Source organism: Lissotriton vulgaris, chromosome 2_1 (genome assembly GCF_964263255.1).
Source record: "Lissotriton vulgaris chromosome 2_1, aLisVul1.2, whole genome shotgun sequence".
Classification (NCBI taxonomy): domain Eukaryota; kingdom Metazoa; phylum Chordata; class Amphibia; order Caudata; family Salamandridae; genus Lissotriton; species Lissotriton vulgaris.
In genome coordinates, this window is record NC_141687.1 from 940,954,892 (window position 1) to 940,979,696 (window position 24,805).

Consider the following 24,805-nt stretch of genomic DNA (forward strand, 5'->3'; position numbering starts at 1 on the left):
CAGTGCGCCAAACACAAGACCCGGAAATAACCACCATCGGCTATGGCCTTAACTATATTACTCATACAAGATGTGATGAGGAAATCACTGCAAGGCGCGCATATTCACATGAAACTGGTGGGTTTCTTCAAAAGTTTATGCAAAAGAATGCAAACGAAACTTGCTTCAATTCTTGATTGCGAATTTATTTCATTCCAGTAGGAAAATCATTCATCAAATTATTCTTGAAATGTATCCAACATAAATCAATCTTCACATTACTTGATGCTTGCCCAATGCATTTCGGGTTAATGGGTATAACCCTTCGTCAGGGGCCTAAAATGAAAACATACAAGACCTTAACTTTCAGGAACGAGAGCCATGAGGTCTTAATGACCAAACAAATAAATGACATTAATATCATTGCTATGGCTGTACATGTAACCTATTAAACATTTTCAAGCAGCAATACAGCGTTATACATAAAAGTTAAAAAGAAACTAACAACGTGGTCCTTTCTGTGTGCGCTAGTAAGGTGCATTATGGGAGCGAGTGGTGTACTCTGAGCGTGTATAATTCGAGGAATGTATAAATGCGGGGAGGAATGGGATAGAAGCCTGAGCGTATCGCGGACAGAGCCAAAAGTGTAAAAGCTTACCGCAGTAGTAACGTGTAGTCGTCTTAGTGTCCCGAACGCGGAACCGGTCCGATAAGCGAAGGACCAATGGGAGGGTTAGTTATAGGTATGTGGGTGAGTCACGTGGTGCGGGATCGGAAAAATAATAATACGAAACGAGAAAGGAAACAAAAAATGTGGATGGGAGTCAGGATGAGATCAAAAGAAAAAACATAAAGAAACGGATTATGAAAATAGTGAGGATTCACAAACTTAAACGCGCGGAATAGCGTAGTTGTTATGTGTGTTCTCATTGGTGCACTCAGGGTCACGTGGTGCGACAACTGGAGGTAAACATAGGCTCATATGGGATGACTCGAGTGAAGTGGAAAATGAAAAGTGAAAAAACGTCCGAACCAGGAAATAGGAAAATGAAGTGTGTGGTAATAAAAAATCTTAGTAGAATCATAGGCTATGGCATGATGAAAGTGAAATGGGTTTAAACACATAAACGTGAAAATCAAAGAACCAACATACAGACTCCATGAATGGTAATATACTAGCTCAACAACTAGGGTGCGTCAGGACTACATTAAGAAAATAGAGACTGCATTAGAAAAATAGGAGTAATAATTCATTGTAGTCAATTAGATCATCCATAGAGGAGCGAGAGGTCGCTCATATAGCCGGATGGAGTGTCGCAGATTACAGAAAACATGAATATTCGATTCTGTCATTGATCCCTGCTGGTTGGAGGGAATTCAGTTTCTTGATCCAGTAAAATTCTGCTTGTAGTCGTTGTTTCGTGGGATCAATGTCTTGGCGTTGCGGGAGTATCTCCAGTATGGTAAATTTGAGTTGAGTGATTTGATGATAGTTTTCAAGCCAATGAGTGGCTATTGCTGATTTCATGTTTTTTGTCCGAATATTGCTTTTGTGCTCTGATATTCTCGTCTTGATCTTTCTTTCTGTCTGTCCGACATATATTTTGCCACATGGGCATTTGATTGCGTAAATCACGTTTTTAGTATCACAAGTTCCTGTGTATTGTAGATCAATTTTGTGGCCTTTGGTGGGATGCATGAAAGTATTTCCAGGTATTATATTATTGCAATGTATGCAATTGAGGCATTTAAGCATACCTTTAGGTAAGGTTTTAGTGACTTTCTTGGCACTGAGTGTCTCTTTGAGGTTTTTGGATCTTTTAAAGGCAAAAGTCAAATGATCACTGTAGAGGTTGGTTAGGTCTGGTTCTGTTCTGATCAGGTTCCAATGTTGCTTAATGATTCTCTTAATTTGTGCAGATGCTGTCGAATATTTTAAGACACATACTGTCTTGTTTTCTTTGGATTGAGGTTTAGATGTTAATAATTGATCTCTTGTTAGATTGGTTACTTTTTTGATGGATTCCTCTAGGACATCTTTTGGATATCCGCGTTTTAGGTATTGTTGTTGTTGATCTGTGAAGGTTTCTTCCAATATATGAGGATCCGAGGTGATTCTTTTGAGACGAATGAATTGAGACGTGGGTAAATGTTTTTTCAAAGTATCCGGATGAAAGCTTTGGTACAACAAGCTAGAATTTCGATCTGTGGGTTTTTTGTACACTTGAGTGTGTAGTTTTTGGTTGATGATGGTTATCTGTACATCTAGAAAAGAGATGGTTTCTTTTTGGATGGTATGTGTAAATTTGATTCTGGGATTTAATTGATTTATTTCCATGATGTTGGTCAAAAGTTGTTCTTTATCGCCTTTCCAGATTAAAAATAGATCGTATATGTATCTTTTGAATGTCACTAAGTGATCAGTCCAGTTGGTGTTGTTCAATATATTCTCATGTTCAAATTTGGACATGAACAGGTTTGCATATGAGGGCCCCCCCGAAACCCATTGAAGTTCCGTTACACTTGTTATAGAACTTGTTGTCCCATTCAAAATAGCTATGATATACCGCAAAGTGCATGAGTTCCATTAGAAAGATTTTATTGGCTTCACATTCATCATCTCTTAGGAGATTCCATTCAAAAGCTTCAAGACCTTCATTGTGTGGTATGGAAGTGTATAGTGACACTACATCAATTGTACTGAGCCAATATTCTGTGTTGGGTTCCAACTCTATGGTTTTAAGCAAATTGAGAAAAGATGTAGTATCCTTAATGTAAGTTTGACCTCTTTGTACGATCGGCTGTAGAAAACAGTCTAGGTATTTGCCAATACTGTCAGATATAGACCCGCAAGCAGACACTATAGGTCTGAAGGGTGGTTTTTTCAAGTCTTTGTGAATTTTTGGCAACATATAAAGTTTTGGCCTCCTTGGGTATTTGGTTACCAAAAATTTGTATGTTCTTTCGTCGATCCATTTTTGTTCTAATGCATGATTCAGAATTACTGTGAGGATTTTTTGGTATTCTTCAGTGGGATCAATATCCAAAGGAATGTATGTGTTTTCATCTTGTACGTGCTGGTTGACACTAGAATGATAAAAGGTGGTATCCATGACAATGAGGGCTCCCCCTTTGTCTGCTCTTTGAAAAGTTATTTCAGTATCTTTTGACAACTGCATGATGGTACTGAGTTCTTTTTTAGACATGTTGTTTTTGGTGTTTTTATTGAAGTTGATTTTTTGAATGTCAGTTAGTATCATTCTTTCCACAGTTTCTATGGTTTTGTGTGAATATGGTGCACAAAATGTGCTCTTAGGTTTGAAAACCGTGATGTCGGTAGTGGATGGAGGTATCGTATCTTTGAAGAAGTATTTCAATTTGAGGTTTCTAAAGAATTTAAATAGTGCTATCTCAGTTTCCGCCAAGTTGGTCTTATATGTAGGTACAAATGTAGTTCCTTTATTTAATACCGCCATCTGGGCTGGTGTGAGAGGTTTAGATGAGATATTGATTACTAAGTCGTTTTTGTTGACTTCTGACTCCTTGTTCGTTTGGCTATTTCTTCGGGAGTTTCTTCTCCCCCTCCTGATACGATTATAGGTGGTGCGTTGGCTGCAGGACTGATGTCTAAAAAAGGCTGCTTTTTAGTGGATGTGCTGGGTTGTGGAATTTTCTCAATAGGTTGTCTTGTCCGTGAAATGTCAGATTCAGATACTAAACTTTCTTGTGACGAATTAGATGATGGTTTAGTTTTGGGTTGTTGCCATTTCTTTTGCCATTTCTTTTGACACTTCGTCATATTTATAATCTATTGTGTCTCTTTTGTATTTCCTGACTTTCCGATCATTTACTACTTTGACATATTTGTCTAGTCTTTTGTTCACATCCTCCAACATTGTTTGTAAATCTGGAAATTTTTCAAGCTCCTTTTTCATATTGTTTAGATCAACTTCAATTTCTTTTAAGACTTTGGAAAGTTCTTGTATAATTAATAGAATTAGATCCAGCGAGCATTTGTTCAGGATTTGATACCACTTTTCGACAAAATTTTTACTGTTTTTGCACAACATCGGTTTTAGAGCGATTCTCAACCCTCTGGGGATTCTCCTATTCTTATGATAATGTATCAATGTAGTCGCATGTAATCTTTGGTTAATTTCTTTTTTGCTTAAAAATTCAAATTGCCGGATTAATTGTGCTGTAGTTGAAATGTTTGGACTGAAAGCTCTGGTCTCTTGTATGAGTCCATATATTTCTTCTGCTGCTTCAGGAGTGAAGGCTAGCAATTCGGCTTGATTGGTAGTTAATTGGGCTATTTCTTCAAACTGCATTTTTCAAACTGTTTGTTGGTGCGCTGGGAGATGAGGTAGGCAAAAGTCTGTGAAATTTGGTTATAGTATCTCCGTGCACTCACTAGGTTATTCCAATTTAATTGGTTTGGGCGCGTTTCCTTGTCGCACTATGCCAGGTAGTGCCTTAAATCATGCATACAAGATGTGATGAGGAAATCACTGCAAGGCGCGCATATTCACATGAAACTGGTGGGTTTCTTCAAAAGTTTATGCAAAAGAAAGCAAACGAAACTTGCTTCAATTCTTGATTGCGAATTTATTTCATTCCAGTAGGAAAATCATTCATCAAATTATTCTTGAAATATATCCAACATAAATCAATCTTCACATTACTTGATGCTTGCCCAATGCATTTCGGGTTAATGGGTATAACCCTTCGTCAGGGGCCTAAAATGAAAACATACAAGACCTTAACTTTCAGGAACGAGAGCCATGAGGTCTTAATGACCAAACAAATAAATGACATTAATATCGTTGCTATGGCTGTACATGTAACCTATTAAACATTTTCAAGCAGCAATACAGCGTTATACATAAAAGTTAAAAAGAAACTAACAACGTGGTCCTTTCTGTGTGCGCTAGTACACAGAAAGGACCCATAATGCACCTTACTAGCGCACACAGAAAGGACCACGTTATTAGTTTCTTTTTAACTTTTATGTATAACGCTGTATTGCTGCTTGAAAATGTTTAATAGGTTACATGTACAGCCATAGCAATGATATTAATGTAATTTATTTGTTTGGTCATTAAGACCTCATGGCTCTCGTTCCTGAAAGTTAAGGTGTTGTATGTTTTCATTTTAGGCCCCTGACGAAGGGTTATACCCATTAACCCGAAATGCATTGGGCAAGCATCAAGTAATGTGAAGATTGATTTATGTTGGATACATTTCAAGAATAATTTGATGAATGATTTTCCTACTGGAATGAAATAAATTCGCAATCAAGAATTGAAGCAAGTTTCGTTTGCATTCTTTTGCATAAACTTTTGAAGAAACCCACCAGTTTCATGTGAATATGCGCGCCTTGCAGTGATTTTCTCATCACATCTTGTATGCATGATTTAAGTAAGCATGGGCAGAAAATCCGTTTCGGTCGCGGATTTTGCGGATTTTCGGTAAATTTGCAATCCGCGAGATTTGCGAATCTCCCGCAAAATCCGCAAATCCGCGAGCAGCGGATTTTGCTCGCACTGTTCGCGTGAGTTCGCGGCTTCCCAGTACAACTTCGCGCCCCGCGAATAAGTGCAAAATTGCAGAAATACGATCTTAGCAAAACTGAAACTACTTACCAGGTTCAAAAGTTCAGGCTCATCATTAGTAGCCATTTCCTGTAGTGCTTCCTGAGGGGCCCCTCCAGAGTTCAGTTGCCAGTTGCAACTATTATGTGACCCTGCTCTGAACCTCAGAATAGTTACACATATGCCACAAAGGTCCTGAATTACAGCTAAGGGAGACAAGCAGGAGCCAGGCTGGAATTCAAATCCATTAATCAGCCCCTAATTCATTATTGTCAGTTGGTGGCAGGGCAGGTGTTGTAACTAATTTTGCAACAATGAAAGCACTTAGCAAGTGCAAAAGATCACTAATCAGGAAGCACTAAGGAAGCAGGTGCCAGCTAAAAAAATATTCTGTGACACATTAATCAGCCCCAAATTAATTCAGGTCACTTGAGGCAGGGAAGGTGTGCTTGCGTTGCCACAATAATGTACACTGACTGGACAACTAGAGGGTGCTGTGATGAAACAGAGGGTGGCATGGGTGGGCCAGAGGGTGGCATGAGTAGTCAGAGAGTGGCAGTGGTGACAGAGAGTGGCAGTGATGAAGAAGAGTGTCCCAAACAGGCTGGACACGTAGAAACAACAAGTTCGCGAAACTTGCGACCCGACAGGTAAGTTCGCAATTTGCGAAATTGTACAAAACCCTCGCGAACTGGCAGAAACCCGCGCAAACACAAAAAAAAAAAATCCGCAAATTCGCGAGAATTCGCGGATTTTGCAGATTGCGAGTTCGCAAATCCGCAAAATTCGCGAACGCGAGATTCGCAAAATTCGCCCATGCTTAGATTTAAGGCACTACCTGGCATAGTGCGACAAGGAAACGCGCCCAAACCAATTAAATTGGAATAACCTAGTGAGTGCACGAGATACTATAACCAAACTTAACTATATTACTGCCATTGTCCGTGGCAACAAATCCAATCGTAAGCCCTCTTGGTTGTAGCCATTAAAATACTTGTTGTTAAAGCCTTCCAAATGTTTGCAGGTGTATGGGATTTCTCCATTGTGAACATCGCTACTGTTGCATGCTTTTTAGCAGCAGTAAAAATCTCAGCAGTGTCTACTCCTGCAGATATTTTTTTTCTAGCCCCCACGAAAGAGATCCAGTGTGCAGTGATGCACATGTAATCGCTTGGCAACTGGTCCACATGTCTGTTGCCAGGTGGATACTATGGACAGCACTCTGCTGCAAAGCTTCAAGCAATTCAGCACATCGTGGTGTATTGCTGGAACAGCCGTTCTGGCAAAATCAGACCAACTAGGAACCTTCCAATTCAAGCAGATGGCTGCCACAAATTCAAGGAAGCCCACCCCTTCAACAAAAGAAAAAGAAAGGAAGTCCAGCGCTAACATTTTATCCAGCTTTGCGTTGTACAAACGTCTTCCTCTTCTTCACCTTCCACCACGATCAGATCGGATTCTGATTCCCTACTCAGCAGGCTTTCACCTCCCTCACCAACAACACTTACAGTTTTTTGGCCACTATGGTGTGCCTCCCAAAGGATCATATGGTGCTTCTCAAATGGGTTATTTTGCTCCTTGTGCCATAGTTTTTACCAAGATTACCCTGACTAACACTTGCTTCGCAAAGGGAGCATATGGCAATGTTCGCCTTCTTCTGGCTAACCGAAAAGAAATCCCAAACTGGGGAGCTCAACTTTCTGACGATGGTGCCACTGCCAATGTCAGATGAACTTGTGGTAGGTGGGCGTTTTGACGTGTGACTCTCTGCAGTACCTACTTCTACTGAGGTGGTTGTGGATGTAGGTAATTGCTGGGACTTTGTAAATATGGCAACTGGTGGAGGTTGACTCTGTGGTGCCACTGCTTTATTCCCCTGGGAAGTTGGGATGGGGTAAAGTCGGTCTCCTCTGGGGCTGGGCTAACAGTCATGATGACTGGCTCATTGTCATCATCCTCTTCTACATCTGCCTCCATAACTATAAGGCTTTCTGGAACCTTCCTTTTCCCTAGCCTCATCTGAGTCATCTTGTGGCATTTCTCACTCTCAGACTGCATTAGGATCCAAGTGGTGTCTCGATCATCAGAAGAGGGCTTGAAGAAGAAGAGAATGCACCACTAACCCTCCTTTTTCTAGCTGGAGATCTGGAAGACAATTAATCTTCTGGAGCAGATTGCTCTACCTCCTCAGCATGAGGCTTAATCTCTTGAACTGCTCCTACTTTGCAAGGAACTACTATTGGCAGTTGTGGCTGTTGGTCTTGTCCACTTCTCAGAGTTTCCTGCAACAATTGGGTACTACTTTGAGATAGAGATAAGTCAATGTCAACATCACTGCTTGTCGGCGTTACCGTAATTAGACTGGCTGCCTCTGTGACGTGGCCTAGATTGGGGTGTGTCCACTGATATTGTGGTGCTGCTCCCAGCTTGCTCCCTAGAGGCCAGAGCGGCGGGCACAAGATTTTGTTTTCCCAAAAACATCTGGGCGACATACCAGTGGTGCTGGTGGTAAGCTCCTTCTTCTTCTCACCGGCCACTTTCTTGGTAGCAGTTTTAGCACCTTTCTTTGGGGCCATCCTGAAGCTGTCACTTAGCAGTGGCACTTAGCTTCAAAAGTTGAAGAGATGTCTGATGCGTGGGTCACTCACGCATCACAATCACGCCATGCATAGGCCTTCTTTCTGGCAGTACTGTGGGTAATGTGTTGTTGTCTCTTGTTGTCTTGTCGGCGCACCTAAAAGAAAAGAAGCAAGAAGGACATCAGTGAAATGTGGCATTGTTGCTTTTCAATTAGTAACACAAACAAAAACAATATAATTTAGTGTGGTCACTGCTGTTTCTCTCTTAATTAACAATACAGTTTATATGTATTCGTTGTAAAACGGAAAACCACACCATACTTTCATGGTGAATGACTGACCAATCAGGAAGAATAAAAGATAGCAAAAACAACAACAACATACAGATGAAACTGTTTCCTTTATGTGCGACATGTGACATCACGCCACTCACGTGTGATGTGGCACTGAGGAAGGTGCACCTGACAAATAATGACAATGGAAGGAATAATCCCTAGACAATGAATGCTTTTGTGCACCTATAGCAGACATGGGGTTGATTGATGCAAGATGTAGTGGGAAATGGTATGAACAAAAACATGTTTTAAATAGACAAAGAAATTGAAAGAAATAATTTACCAATTAGTATTACTTAAAAACATTGAAACATTTAAATAATTAAACATAAGTTAAGTTATCCTCAAAGATACAATAAAAAGTTATTATTACACTGCAATCTCATTGCACACCCATCCATGCAGCCTTTGGCAAAAAGGGCTGAATTCGGTTCGACGGACAAAATGGTTGCCAACCAGTGTCACATTGTCATCAACAACAACACTGAACAGGAAGGCATTCAGTGGGAACAAGAGAAAGACATGCAGGCCTATACGGATAGCATATTGGCTGGATCTACAAAATGACTGCCACCCACATGGTCACAACAAGAGGCAGGAGGCCTAAAAGAGCAAAGAACACATGCAGGCCTTTGGCAAAAGCACACTGGCTGCATACACAAAATGGCTGCCAGCCAATTAGTCACACAACAACAACAACCAGCAAGAAGGCCTGGCCACAACAAATTAGAAGACATGAAGGCCTATGGCAAAAGCACACAGGTCAGATACACAACATGGTCACACAACAGGAAGCAGGAGGCCTAGAACAAAGAACACTTGCAGGCATGTTGAAAATGCACACTAGCTACCTACACAAAATGTCCACCAGCCACGAGGTCCGAACCAGAAGCTGAAGGCCTAGAACAAAGAATGCATGCAGGACTATTGCAAAAAAGCACACCGGCTGCCTACACAAAATGGCCGCCAGCCACATGGTCACTCGCAAGATACAAAAACAAGAGGCAGGAGGCCTGTAAAACAAACAACACATGCAGGCCTAGGGACAGTCCACTGAATATACAAAATGGCCCCTTGCCAGTGGCCTCATGGCACCTGTAACAAAGGCAAATGGTAGCCTATGGCAAACACACACACTGGCCAGGCGACATGGTAAAACAGAGAAAACATTATTAATTCACTAATGCCAAAAATGAAAATTATTGAGCTAAAAAAAATGCTCACAACAACATCCTTCAAAGGCATTACCCCACCTAGTCCTATGTACTGTTTACATGAAAAAGCATGAAATACCAAAAAAGAAATGCTGTAAACACCACAGAAACTGTTGTTTCACGCACCCCATGCCTAGCACTGGGTCTGCTGGCAGATTAGGTCATATAGTGAATTCAAACAATTTTCAAATGTATTAGAAAACATGGAGAAAATGAAGTAAACTGTGAAACATGTTTCCTACACAAAAGAAGAATAAGTAAAATGCAAAGAAATCAGTGATACCGAGGCCCCTACTGAAACAACCGCCTACCCATCACAATACATTAAAAAAAACATTAGCAGTAAAAATAAATCCAGGTGCATGGCCCCAATCTAGCAAACAACAGCAGTTTGTCAACTTACTTGTGAAATCACAAATACAAAAGTCCTTAAATGAAATGCAATAGGATAAGCAGAAGAGCAGACACAAAGAGTGGTCCTTCCAGCTCCAAATCCAAATGAAAAGTGACCAGGAGATGGACAAAGCGCTGGAAGGAGCCTGCTGGACAGACACAGGAAGTTGGAGACTCTGGGGCACTTCCTTCCAGTTGAAAAAAAGTAAAAACACAAAAAAGACTCCTTTCACAAAACAACCACAGCCAAATGTCAATTCGATGAGTTTTTTTTACTCCAAATTGTCTTTTTGGGAAGATTTTGATGGTTCTTGAAGAGAGTAGCTTCCCCAGATCGCAACTGCTGTAGATCCTGCATGTTTGGATCGTGTACCTCAGAAACCACCTGCCGGAAGTCGCTGGTGCGCCTGAATGACGTGTTGGCGACTGCAAAATCTCGCAGGCGCATGCAACCGGCTGGCAAATCCTGTGGAGCCCGCGAACGGCCCTAAAAATGTAATGGCCGATTCCGAGCACCCGGCAAGGCGCTCCCATACATGCTAAATGACATTTTGAGCGTGCCGACTACAAAAGTGCAGAGTTTCAACGGTAACTCTGCGTTCTCCATGGAACACAGAGATGCCAAATTCCACAAACTCCGTAAACGGAGCAGAGTTTTACACCAGGGCTTAGTCTGGATCGCTGCTGCTGATTTTTGTTGTCATGGCATCAGCCTTTCTTTTTGTACCAGGAGGGGCACCGAAAGTGCTACCCTCATATTGGTGAAAAGCTATTGCCTTTGTCAGGAATTAAGAAGCATGAGCACAGTGGTGGCAGCATAGCGTGTAGTGATGAGTAGGAGTTAACAGGCCTTTTTACCTGTGTCTGTGGAGTAAAGCCTACAGGCTCACTCATTTAAAATTCTGCTGCTGTGTACAATACGGTGATGAGGCATTGGTGGGCAGGGCATGTGTGAACTATACAAGTGCTAAATGTACGTGTGCCTGTGAATGTTGTATGTACTGCTGTGCAGTGTATGTATGTTATATGCATGTACTGGGTGTATATGTGCCTGTGAATGGCACAATATATGGAACATTAGGAGTTCCATTTTGGGAGACCCTGGGCAAACTGGAGGAGCATCAGCAGGGATGTAGCTTAGGCAATAATGTCAGGGGGATGTGATGCTGAGATTTCCCAACACGCAGAGAGGTTTACCAACCTAAAAAGAATAGGGCGGGCTGGCGGCACAGGCTGGTGGTAATGGAAAGGATTAGGGGCATTAAATTTCAGTTATATGGAAAGGTAAGGGCAGCGAGTGTAGTGTCTCGGTGCCTGGACTCTAGCTCAGCGATTCCCAGAGCATGTAGGCCCAGGTGAGCAGGCTAGTAAGCCCATACCTAACATTGGCAGACAAGGCTTAGCATGGGTAGCGAGAGCATGTCTTTTAGTAGCCCAGAGTCCATGTGCATGAAGTCTGAACACCTTTATGACACACTGACAGGCACTGTGAGAAATTAATTCTGTCTTCAGACTCCTCTCCAGAGCTCTAAATCACTCAACCATATCAAGAACCCCCCAGATGCATAGAATTGACTTGGTTCTCTTAAAGAGTCATGTTGCATGAAAAAACTACAGAAACATTACATATGGGAAAAACAAATATTCTTATGGAAGGAAAGATGAAGTTACAATGTAATGCAAACTATGTTTGCCTGTAAAGGATATGAATTTAGGACCCAATAGGGACCCATTTCAAAGTTTTGAAATACTACCACATCCGAGAACTGGCAGGACCCAACTTACTTAAAGCCATGCAATTGACACACTGATGAGGAACTCATTCAAATTCATGCCCTTGAACCTGCTTGCACATCACACACATCTTCTTAGGTCACGCTTCAATCCCAGCCCCATCTTAGAAGTGAGCAAGCTACTGGAATATCAACCTGCCTCATCTCAAAGTCCTCTTGGACTCATGTGGTTTTGGGTGCCCTCAAGTTTCATCCCCATGCGCCAAGAATTAAAGACAATGCTGTGCCTTTGAAGTAAATTATTGCGAGAGAAAGGAATACCCATCTATTAGCTGAACTGTACAATGTGAACACAAAAATCCTAGGTTCAATACCGGCTTTCCCACTTGAACAAATTGTGTGAGCCTAGACAAATATTTTATTTCACAGAGCCTCCTTATTCTTTATTATCACAAATGAGAGTGCCATCAGATCATCAAATGCATGTGTTCAGGAAGAGTGCTGTAGAAAACCTATAATGTTTAACAGACTATAATGTTGCTCCATCTACCATAAGAATCTAGGTCACGTATGGGGTAGACATAACAACTGACCTGTAACTGATCTCATTAGTGGCATTGTCCTCAGGCAGGAGTTGGCATGAATGTTTCTAAGTTCATGTTTTAAAACTATTACTTTTAATAAATTCCTTTCAATGCAGTGATATAATCTAAGGTACCTCAGTGAAATACATCCTCATGTTAAAGTAATACCTTTTTTAAAGTGACTTTGTCATATTTTTTAAATGATGTTTATTGACTGACTTACATGCAAATATATCATGACACGGTTTGTGCATGGAAGTTTCCAGCCAAGCTCAACCCTTGGCTCAGTTCTGGTGGGACTTTCCCTGTTAATATGTTGGATTGCTTACCTCTACCTAGTCAACAGCAACAGTGACTTAGTGTCACTGTTGTTGCAGACAATCAATCCGACTGACAATGCCAGTCCAAGACCAAGACCAAGTAAGTAATAAAAAAGGTGGTGTCCCTCCCCATATGGCCCCCCAAAACTATGTCCCTGGGCACATATTTGACCATTGGTCAAGACGCTCTAAAGAGAAGCCAAGGATTGGATGTGCATGGTGTCTGAACACCTCTATGACCCATTGATTATACAGTGAGAATCTTGTACTGCCTTCCTCCTCGTTTCCAAAACTATCAATTGTGCCATATCATAAACACCCACTCAGAACCTGAATTCACCTAAGTACCTAGAAGTAACTCATTTCACATTACGTGTTTTACAAGGGACATATGTTATATGAAAAAAACTACAGAAACAGCATAAAGGAAAACAGAAATACTCCAACGGATTGCAAGATGAAATAAAAAAAAATTATAAAAAAGAATGGCAACCATGACATGGATTACCAAACGTTTTTTTTACAGTTATTGATGCCTGTAAAACTAAGGAGATATTTACAGGGTCCAGTACTGTCCTCTTTAAAAGCTAGTTTTTATTACTTAGTGCAGCGTCTGAGACCTGCAGCCCCAATTATAGCCCTGCTTGGAGTCATATATAAGATGACGTGACTTGATCTTGGTAAAAGTGATGTCATGCCTCGCAGCCAGCGCTGCCCGCTGCAGTGCTCCAAACCCCGCCCGCAGCCTCCTTCGCGAGCCCCGCCTACCGACTCCTGTCAGCTGGCGCAGGCGTCGCTTGAGGCAGTCAAAAGGGAGGAGTCTGCAAGGGAAACGCGATTCGCGTTCCATCGCAGACCCCACCAGGCCTCATCTGATTTTCCTGCTTTCCTTACCCAGTGGTAGAAGTGGGCGGGATCGGAAGGGCACGGCGTGCCCCTACTTTTAAAAATTATTTAAGTCCGTTCCCCAACTTCTTTATTTCAAAAAAATGTCCCGGGACGGCAAGAAAAGTCCTACTTAAAAAACGATAACTTTTTCATTCAGCTTCCAGGGGCTGCTCGCACTTCTTTGTTGAACTCCAGAGGTTGCAGCAGGCCCTACCCGACCTCCCACAGACTACGGGAGGCCCATTGTCATTGCAATTGAGGCTGATTATCCCCTTTCGAATGACAATGCGCCTGCCCTCTGCCTTTAGCATATCACATGACAGTGAGATCGTAGTTCCTGATTACAGAGGAGCTTTCCCCAAACAGAGTACTGTGGGGAATTTGCCCCCTGGTGCAATTTGTCAATGTTGTACACAGAGTGAACTGGGCAGGTGCAGTGACGGGACACTAGAGGTGACGGGGCAGGAGACGTGATGGGGCTGGAGTGGTTATTAGGCAGGAGCGGTAACCGGGCAGGAGCAGTGAACAGATAGGGGCAGTGAACGGATAGCAGTGAACGGGGCAGGAGAAGTGATGTGACAGGAGAAGTGATGGGACAGGAGAAGTGATCAGGCAGGAAAAGTGATCTGGCAGGAGAAGTGAACGGGCAGGAGCAGTGAACGGGCAGGAGCGGTGACGGGGCAGGAAAAGTGACGGGCAGGAGCAGTGATGGGGCAGGAGCAGTGATGGGGCAGGAGCAGTGAACGGGGCAGGAGAAGCAACGGGGCAGGAGCAGTGACTGGTCAGGAGCAGTGATGGGGCAGGAGAGGCAACAGGGCAGGAAAAGAGACAGGGCAGGAGAAGTGAAGGGCAGGTGACATGATGGACACGTGACGGACTGGAGAGGTGACGGGGCAGGAGAAGTGATGAAGCAGGAGAAGTGATGGGGCAGGAGCAGTGATTAGGCATGAGCAGGAGCAGTAACCGGGCAGGAGCGGTGAACAGACAGGAGCAGTGAACGGGGTAGGAGCAGTGAACGGGGCAGGAGCAGTGAACAGGGCAGGAGCGGTGAACGGGGCAGGAGCGGTGAACTGGGCAGGAGCGGTGAACGGGGCAGGAGCGGTGAACGGGGCAAAAGCGGTGAACAGGGCAGGAGCAGTGAACGGATCAGGAGCAGTGAACGGGGCAGGAGCAGCGATGGGGCAGGAGCAGTGACTGGGCAGGAGAGGCGATGGGGCAGGAGAGGTGACGGGGCAGGAGCAGTGATTAGGCATGAGCAGGAGCAGTGACCGGGCAGGAGTGGTGACCGGGCAGGAGTGGTGACCAGGCAGGAGTGGTGACCGGGCAGTAGTGGTAACCGGGCAGGAGGGGTGACCGGGCTGGAGCGGTGAACAGGGCAGGAGCGGTGAACAGGGCAGGAGCGGTGAACAGGGCAGGAGAAGTGAACAGGGCAGGTGAAGTGAACAGGGCAGGAGTAGTGAACTGGGAAGGAGTAGTGAACAGGGCAGGAGAAGTGACCCCCACCGAGACCAGGAAGACGGTCACCCAGGCCCTCGTCACCAGCCGTCTGGACTACGGCAACTCCCTCTACGCCGGAACCACCGCCAAACTCCAGAAGAGACTCCAGCGGATCCAGAACGCCTCAGCACAACTCATCCTGGACATCCCCCGTCGCAGCCACATCTCCGGACACCTGAGAGACCTGCACTGGCTCCCGGTCAACAAGAGAATCACCTTCCGACTCCTCACCCACGCACACAAAGCCCTACACAACCAAGGCCCAGGATACCTCAACAGCCGCCTCAACTTCTACGCTCCCAAACGCCAGCTTCGATCGACCGGCCACGCCCTCGCCGCCGTCCCCCGCATCCGAAGAGCCACCACAGGGGGGCGGTCCTTCTCCTACCTCGCCGCCAAGACATGGAACTCCCTCCCGACCCACCTCCGCCTGACCCAGGACCACCTCGCCTTCAGAAAGCAACTCAAGACCTGGCTGTTCGAGCAGTAGCGGACCCTCCTCCCCTAGCGCCTTGAGACCCTCTGGGTGAGTAGTGCGCTATATAAATGCTTTTATTTTCTGATTGAAGTGACTGGGGCAGGAGAAGTGACGAGCCAGGAGAAGTGACAGGGCAAGAGAAGGGAGGGGGGCAGAGGAATTGACGAGGCAGGAGTGTTGATCGTGCATGAGCAGGAGTGCTGACTGCACAGGAGCAGTGAAAGGGCAGGAGCAGTAATGGGGCAGGAAAAAGTGATGGGGCAGGAGAATTGACGGGGCAGGAGAAGTGACGGGGCAGGAGAAGTGACAGGGCAGGAGAAGTGATAGGTCAGGATAAGTGACGGGGCAGGAGAAGTGTTGGGGCAGGAGAAGTGATTAGGCATGAGCAGGAGCGGTGAACGGGTAGGAGCAGATAATGGGCAGGAGCAGATAACCGGCAGGAGTAGTGAACGAGCAGGAGCAGTGATGAGGCAGGAGCAGTGAACAGGATGGAGCAGTGACGGGGCAGGGGAAATGACAGGGAAGAAGGGTGATGGGATAGGAGAAGTGACCAGGCAGGAGAAAGGGACAGAGCAGGAGAAGTGACTTGTACTTATGTTCCTTACCTATTTATTTATATACTATTGCATGACATCCAATGATGTGTCTGCATAGCATACCTGTTGCCCTGAATTTTGTCCTGAATTTTGACCTCCTGTCCTGAATTTTTGTTGTGAATTTTGACCCTTTGTCCTGAACTTTTACACTCACCATCCTGAATTTGCGCCCATGCCAGTTGGCCACCCTACTCTGCAGTGCCCACGGCCTCCTCCCCCTTCCCTTCTATCTAGGGGCCTGCAAAGCAACATTGAAAGGGCCATCAGACAACTGTGAATTAACTGGTGATACAACAGAGCAGAGCAAATTGTTGACAATTCAATTTCGGCCCTTGATTAGCAGTGGATTCCAGAACAAGGAGTGTAAAATCCTCTGTGTGGAAAATGCTGTGGTGCAGGGAGGCACACAAACTAGTTTATTTTAACAAACTGACTACACTGAACAGGGTACCTGTGCACCCTAAATTTGAAACACAGTGATCCATGACGTTTATATCTAATAAGCATACATATCTGCAGTATTGCATTGAAGAAGGTAACTATGCCGGACTGGCCGTTCCAGGCATCAGGTGTTTCCCAGGGCGCCTGGAAGGGTAGGGGCCAGTTTAGTTTGGCGGGGTCGGTTTTGCACAAGTGCAGGAGTTTTAAAAACACTTCAAAGTTCTTTCTATATTCAGCAGGTTTCGGTCAACAATACAAGTGCCAAGATAACTTTGGTGATCAAGGTACATGCTGGAGAGAGATGGGAGTATGTTTTGTCTAGTGGCTGTTTTACTCACCTATGGTAGCGCAGAGAGATAATATGACTGCTAGAAAGAATGTGTATCATGCATATCAAAGAGCAATATTATATGTGCATAGTTCAGTGGGTAATGCTTTGTGTTCACTTCCCGAATGACAGGACACTTGAATACATATGGCCTGGCAGTTCGGGCTGGACTCTTCCCATTGGGTGCTGGATCAAGACTGATTTGCATATGGCTGGGTCCAAACTGTAATGACATGGTGAGCAAAAAAACTATGGATTTAGGCCCAGATCTCTGTATGACATTGTTCATCATTCTGTCCACCAGTTGTTCTTTTTGCTATATTATGATTGAGCAGCTTGCTGGATGACATGAATATGAAGGAGTCTTTGTGGGTTTCGGTAAGTCTAGATTCTCCTGAAGAGTACCTTTCTCTTCTGAGCCCTGCTTAACACATGTGTACAGGAGGAGCCCTGTATTCATGTCCTCAATGTTTGAGACAAAAAATACTCATGGATTTCTGAACAATGAGAGTAAAAGCATTAAGGTAACATGTTGTTCCTGCTTATATTTCACACGCTTTATATACCTGTATTCCCTATGAGTGTTTGCTTTTTCCTGAATTAAACCTCACATAAATGTTCATCCATTGTTTGAATTAAATAACGTTATAAGCAGGAATTGGTCAGTGAAATGCTAAACGTACTAAAAATGGTATGGTTTGCTATTTCTAGCCACACCCCTGACTCCGCCCACTGATCCAATCTTTGTTTATTCCCGCCCTCTGATTCTCCACCCACAGTTCTCCAACTTTTTTTTCCTCACTTCGACCACTGTCCTTACCTCCATACTCCGCTCAGCACCATAGTTTAGAGACATCCTGGGTGTTTCTCTTCCAGCGTCCTTTGGTGCTGTGTTTTCCGGGTTGCCGTCTCTGCTTCTGGGGCATAGTTTTACCTTGTATTTTCCCTCGTAAGTCAGACAGATTGCTCTCCTCCTGAATGCAGCATTTTCCACGTTGTAAACTCCTGGTACCTGTATATTTCAAAAATACAAAAGAGGTATTTAAAAAGAATCCTAGTTCTTAACAAAGGTAGGGTGAAGTATCTAGTGGCTTATGATACTTATCTGATTTAGTACTCCTTCATTCTTTGTGGAAGGTGCTTCCAGCCTTGAACTTGTTTCATTCCAAGATTTCTTTTTATCTCTCACTGCAATATAAAGAGAGATTGTATCTTAACCTCTTCTACTTCACTGTAAATTATGCACTTTGACCCTGCACCTTTTTTGTGCCATAAGTCTTTTCCCTTTATTGTTTCTCCTAACTAGTAAAATACGTTTTTTGTTTTTTACCTAGTTTCAGGCGAGATATATGTTTTTTTGTGGGTCAGTTGATTCTCTACGATGGTTGTTGTTAAGGATAGGTTTTTCACATTTGTAATTGTTTACAGCTTAAATTCTGCAGTCCTTATGAACAAGAAGTGTGTGTTTATTTTCTAGGTACATTCTGTGAATCTCTCGCTCTAGTTGTTTGATATTTCCTACACACAACGGCCGGACTTGTAGCAGGTAGAATCTTTTAATAGCCACACATGTAAACAGCGGATCTCTAGGCCCAAAAGAGAGTCATACTTACATGTGTGTTTTTTTTATTACGAATCCTGGCAACATCGCCTCGTACAGACCAGTGGGCTCTACTCCTTCTCCTTCTCCCTTTCCTTGTTTTCTTTTCCCCTTCTTCCCCACCTTCCCTCTTTGGCTTTGACTTTGTTGGGCGGAAGACGTGGGTGAGGGAAGTTGGGACCTAGCATCCGTTCCGTCCATTTCGCCCCTGCAGAAAAACCAAGTGAGCCTCACAGGTGATCGATGTGTCCCGAAAAGATGCACTGGCTCATAGGAAGGAGAAAGTCTGTTGTTGTGGTGGAGAAAGTGAAGAACTGCTGGAGTCATCCTGGCAGAGAGTGTGGGCCCGATTCACAGAACTAACTTAAAACAAAATCCTAAACTTATTACCATTTTGGTATTCTCAGAAGGTATTTACTCATTTTGGTATTCACAGAATGCACTTACTCATTTCGGTATTCACCGAAGTTAGGAGTCCTAACTTTAGGACACCTAAATGCCTTCTGTGAATACCGAAAGTCTTAAAGTTAGGATTTTTCTCAGTTTAGGAGTCCTAAAGTTAGGACTCCTAACTTCTGTGAATACCAAAATGAATAAGTGCCTTCTGTGAATACCAAAATGAGTAAGTGCCTTCTGTGAATACCAAAATAGTAGTAAGTTTAGGATTTTGTCTTGGGTTAGTTCTGTGAATCGGGCCAAGTGTGAGTGACAGGCTGTAGCAAGAGAGTTCAGTTTTAAATCAGACCCATTGTCTCTAGCTCTGGACCCTACCTGCACATCACGCCATGGACATAAACACAGGCTCTGCCATTGCTCTCTTCAGTGAATTAACTATGAAAAATTGATATGATCATCACAGGCCACAATGACCCAACTCTGAGAAATTATAAGGGAGGTGTTCCACCCCGAAAACCCTCACTTAAGATAAGCCCCTGAGGATCGGGAGGTAGAGTAATCCCTCCAGAAGGATTTGTAGATTGCTGCATTCCTGTGAGTTGGGTGGGACATACTTTGAGGAAGGAAGAGGAATCCAAGATCAATTGGCCCTAGAGTCTGGAGCACCATTGCCTTCCTACTTGCCAAGACCAGTGTGCCCTGTGTGGAATAGAACTTTGGAGTGAGGTCTAGTGGGAAGTCCTTGTGATTAGATGCCTGTAGCGAGATGTGAGGAGATGCTGCTGAACCAACTGGGGCATTGCCCATCTGCAGGTTAAAGTTGGTGACCCCTCTATACCAGTGGTCGGCTGCCATGAAGTGAGCCATGAACTTTGCTGCACCGATCTGGACACTGCTTGTGTGCAAGTTTGAGTTGAAGACCCCACATGCCTGGTGAGGCTGCAGTGAAGATTATTGCTATGCGAATCGGGCCATAGCTCGTCTGCGTAGTAATGTCGGCAACCCCGTATGCCAGGTAGGGCTGCCGAGAAAATTTCTGCCAAACCAATCAAGCTGCAGTCCATGAGCGGAGTGAAGTCAGTGACCTCGTATGCCAGGTGGGCCACTGGGAAAAGGAAAGGAGTGTGGTCTGGGTAAGACTGTCGTTGAGAGGAAGAGGCCACTGTAGTGACCCGTGCGGGTCCAAGCCTCTACTGAGGACCAGAACCAGGAGCATCTATTCCCACCTACCCACGTGTGGGGAGGACCCATGAACACTTACCAGCATTAAAGGAGCATCGAAGACCCCGCAATCGCAGCCTCTTCAGAACTGTGTATGAGGAACTCAGGGGCACTCATCTACTGCCCCTGCAGGGTCGCGTGTGAGGAACTCACGGAGACATTGCTGAAGCTGCCAATTTTGCAATGTCCGTTGGCACAGTAAACATTTCATGCATTAACAGGACCCACCATCAAGCAAGACAGCCATATGCAAAGTTCCAAATTGTTTTTATTTTATAAAAGAAATCTCAAAGAGGGATTTTTTTAAAAAAAAGAAAAGAAAAACAATTCCCATCTCCCATGGGGTGGAGAGCATTGAGCATTGAGCACTTTTCAGTGCCCCTAACAGCCAGGTATTTCCTGGTGGTGATGGGCACTGAAAATGGCCATATGTCCACCAATCTAAATTAGGTGGACAAATATATAGCGAATTCTCCATCAGCCCTTACTCATGCGTTGGTTAGTAGGCACATATTTTCCAATGTATTGATACCTTATAATACCATTACTGTAGATTAGGTTCCTTCTATACATTTTTATGTGTCTTTGCATCTGAATTCTGGGCAGGGCGTAGACTTCTCTGGTTACACAGACATTATATGCCCAGACATTAGACATACTGCAGAGCTATCCCTTGGGCTACAAAGATCCTATAGGCTCAAGCATCAGGGAGCAGAGTAATGCTCTGATCTCATAGTATGCACCAGGGCCATACAACTACCACAGATCTCTCCCTTAGACATTCAGAGGGCTAACAATGCATCTTTCCTATAGAGCTCGCACTACAATGTTTTCAGTGTGCATTGATGCAGATGGCATTTTCTGATGTGAATCGAACACATAGCCCAAAATACTTTCACAGTGGCATACGGACTTTAGCAGAAATAGTCGAAGCATCGGGAGAAGGAAATCAAATTTCGAAGAAAGGTACACAATCTGTAACTTTGAAAAGCATTGAAAGAGGATGCAGTTCTTACAGTACCATACTGAGTGAACAACAAGTGCTGTGGAACTTTGCACAGTGGGTGACCAAATACTTTGCAACAAAGCGCACCAGCACTACACAGCACAATGAGTGCGTACATCGCATCACTGTGTAGCATAGTATGTTTTGGAAGATAAACAACCTGCAGCATTGTACATGTGGGACAGCATCTACTATACTTTGTGGGATGACCAGCACCATTCAGAACTGTATGATGTGGGTGGAAAAGCACCATGCAGCACTGTGAGAGGACATGCACAGTGCAATACTGTGCAATGTCTGATGACTGGCAATATATGGTGAAGTAAGTGCTGTAGAATATATAGTCTGAGACAATGAGTGTGTGGGAGGACTAGTACTATGCAGCACTCTGCACTATACAGCCAAGCCCTTGTTGAGCACCTTGACTGTTAGCGGACATACACTTTCCAGCAAAAGACGTTTAGTGGGATAAACAATATCCAACACTTTGTGTCAGGACAGGCAGGCATTCAGGGAGTAGCCTCCGGAAGAGGTTTGGGGTGTGACCCGACAAAAAATGTATTCTTTGCTTAGTAGTTGGTTCTTGGGGCCCTGAGTCAAGTCTGCTATCTCTGTGCCAGTTGAGCCAGGAATGAAAGATAAAACTGTGTCTTTTGATGTAAACAGGAGAGAAAGAAAGACAGAGCCTTCTTCCTTGTCCACATTGTGTGGTCCTAGGCAAATATTTTATTTCGCAGAGCCTCCTTTCTTGAGTTTGGGGTGTGCAATGTACAAGCACCTCTTATGTTTGAGTTAATAGACTACAATGTTGCATCAACTATCATAAAAATGTAGGGTTTACATGACTAGTGACTTGCCTCTTAGTTCACTAATGGCATTGTTGTTTGGAGGGGGCGAGCGATGAATGTTTCTAAAATTCATGCCTTTTCTTACTAACCTAGTAAGGTGATACACTTCAGCATTTTAACGAAATACGCAATTTTTCACATTTTAAAGGGATTGTGTCATATTATAGCTCGTTGACTGTGAGACATGGGGAAAGACTTTTGCAGCGGTCTATTCGAGATGCTTTGGCACCCCGTCTATGTCCAATCTGTCTACGGTCCTTAAACGTGTTCACGATGATCACGGACCGGACTCTGCGGTTGAGTTGGGTATGCGCCTGTGTGGCACCTTTGATGTTGTTTGCGATCTGCTCCTTGCAAATGTCAAGGGGGATGCAGTGAACTTTCAGGTTGCTAACGCGTTAAAGGTGATTCCCGATGCCGAGAAACCCCGACAGTTAGCGAAGATAATTGTGGCGGCTTATAAAACGGTTGGCCGCAATGCCAAGGGTCTTAAGCCTCTTTCTGATAAAGAGAAAAAGCAGCCCCAGGGACAATCCTCGGTAACCGCGGTTCAGCCCAATTCCAATAAAAAACAAAATTGGCCTAAAAAACAGAAACAGGGTAAGCAACAACAACAAGCTCAGACTTCTCGCCCTGCATCTCCGTTGCCTGTGCAGTCGGAACGTGTGTATGATTTGCGCGACCGCGCGATGATTAAATCTCCTGATCGTTTTCAGGCTTCTGAACAACGCTCTCCCCGTTCCTTTCAGGACTCATCGGCCCCGTCAACCGGTGGTGGAGGGGGCGGCAGGGGCCGGGGTGGCCAGCAAGGATGTGACCAGCCCCGCCCGCGCAACGGTGCAAACAAGCAGGAGGGCTCTACGCCTAAGAGACCGCAGTTCGCCAAGAAGAAAGTCGCTGCCTTAACGGCGCATCGATATGCCCCAGATTGTGAGAACGCGGCTTCGGAATCTGATGTGGGCTCTGACCTTGCTGGACAGCGCGGCGGAGATTAACATAGTGAGAGAGGCCCTCCGTCCACTACTGAAGGTGACAGCGATTAACACTTATGTTGTGATTGAAACAGCTGATAGTAGAGTTGCTCCCCCTGATAGACTTTTTGAAATTGTCCTGTTAATTGAAGGTGACATACAGCGTACCATAAAAGAGGTATTTTGGGAAAATCTTTCATCTACGTATGACATTTTGCTTTCGGAGGCTGACTGGCCCCCACCTTTTGTTCTTGCAGCTGCGCGAGGGGAGGAGGTGATCCTCCCCAGTTTCGCGAACACTCTTTCGAGATTGGAAGCGCTGCACTTTGCAGAAGAGTGGGCTCTAGCGCTTGCACCAGCTGTGTACCGCAATCAATGTGGCTGGGATAAATTGTCCCCAAGCCACGAGATTCCTTTACGGTCTCAGCCGCAGCCTCAACCTCAATATCCCATACGACGTGAAGCCAAAGCTTCAGTCGCGGCTATCCTTGAACAATTGGAATATCAAGGTTTAATTGAAACATGTGTGTCACCGATGAATAACCCCCTCTTTACTGTAAACAAGCCGGACGGCTGATATCATTTGATTTCGGATTACCGGCATTTAAACTCGCATTGCCGTAACTGTGCAGTACAGAATGCTCTGCCCTTGTGAATAGTCTTGTGCGTAAGCGGTTCAAAACCACGCTTGACCATTCCAATGGATTTTATGTCCATAGATTGGACGGTCTAAGTTCCCAATGGACCTCCTTCACATGCGGCGGTGTGCAAAAAATGTTTTGGCGTCTCCCAATGGGCTATAAGAATAGTCCTGGAGTCTTTTCCGTCCGCATAGTCTCTCTGTTAGAGAGAATCGACCCAGATGCTTGTTCGTATGTGGATGACATATATCTCACAGACGACGAACTTTGGGAGCATCTGTGTCGAGTGAACAGTATTATTTGTAACTTTGCAGACATGGGTTACAAGTTTAATTTTGCAAAATCGCACATTGCAGAGTACACAGTGTTGTTTCTAGGCTATGAACTCAACAATGAAGGAAAAGGTTTGGCTCCTCACTTCCTGGAGAAATGCGCACAGTTGCGTTCTCTGACAACACTGAAAAAATTACAGTCTTTACTGGGCTTCTTAAATTTTGGGAGAACATACATTCCGGAATATGCCCAGCGTGTCAAGCCTTTGTATGCTTTGATACAACCATCTTTTTCCAAATCATGCTGGCTGCCTGAGCATTCAGCTATTCTGCAGTCTTTGCAAGCTGATTTGCTCGCCGCTGAATTTTTACAGACTCGTGATAACCAGACCAACCTGGTGATAAGAATTGTCCCTGGGACGGTAGGTTTCACGTACCTAACTTTTAATGAGGGAGATACAGTACCTATTGCTTACAAGTCACACTTGTACACTTCGGCTGAAATGCGATTTTCCACTGTGGAGAAAGTTTTAACGGCTGTGCAGATGGCAATTCTCAAGGAACGTGCCCTGTCACAGGGAAAACGCATGTTGGTTGTTACCCTGTGTCCTGCCTTGGAGGCAGTTACGAAAGCCAGTGTACCAAATTCCAAAGCTCTGCACCCTCGGTGGATTCAATGGGTTGCATCATTGACATCCCAGGATGTCACGTTTATTTTTGACGCCACTTTACGGTTGCAGGAGTACTTACAGTATGAATTCGTTCATCCGGCTCCTTTAGCAATGCGGCCGTTGGAGGATTTCCATTGCATCATTTACACTGATGGTTCGGCGCAGGTTGCGCATGGCTCCAAACATGCCTACATTTCCGCGTGCGCCATTGTGGTCGGTG

At 44.4% G+C, this 24,805-nt stretch overlaps 1 protein-coding gene across 1 annotated transcript; it reads right to left on the bottom strand.

Moving 5' to 3' along the window:
• Positions 1–1,300: 1,300 nt before the first annotated feature.
• Positions 1,301–2,317, bottom strand: LOC147731434 (uncharacterized). The gene has a single exon (XM_086958743.1). The coding sequence runs from the start codon at positions 2,315–2,317 to the stop codon at positions 1,301–1,303; it is 1,017 nt and encodes a 338-aa protein (XP_086814869.1).
• Positions 2,318–24,805: the final 22,488 nt, after the last annotated feature.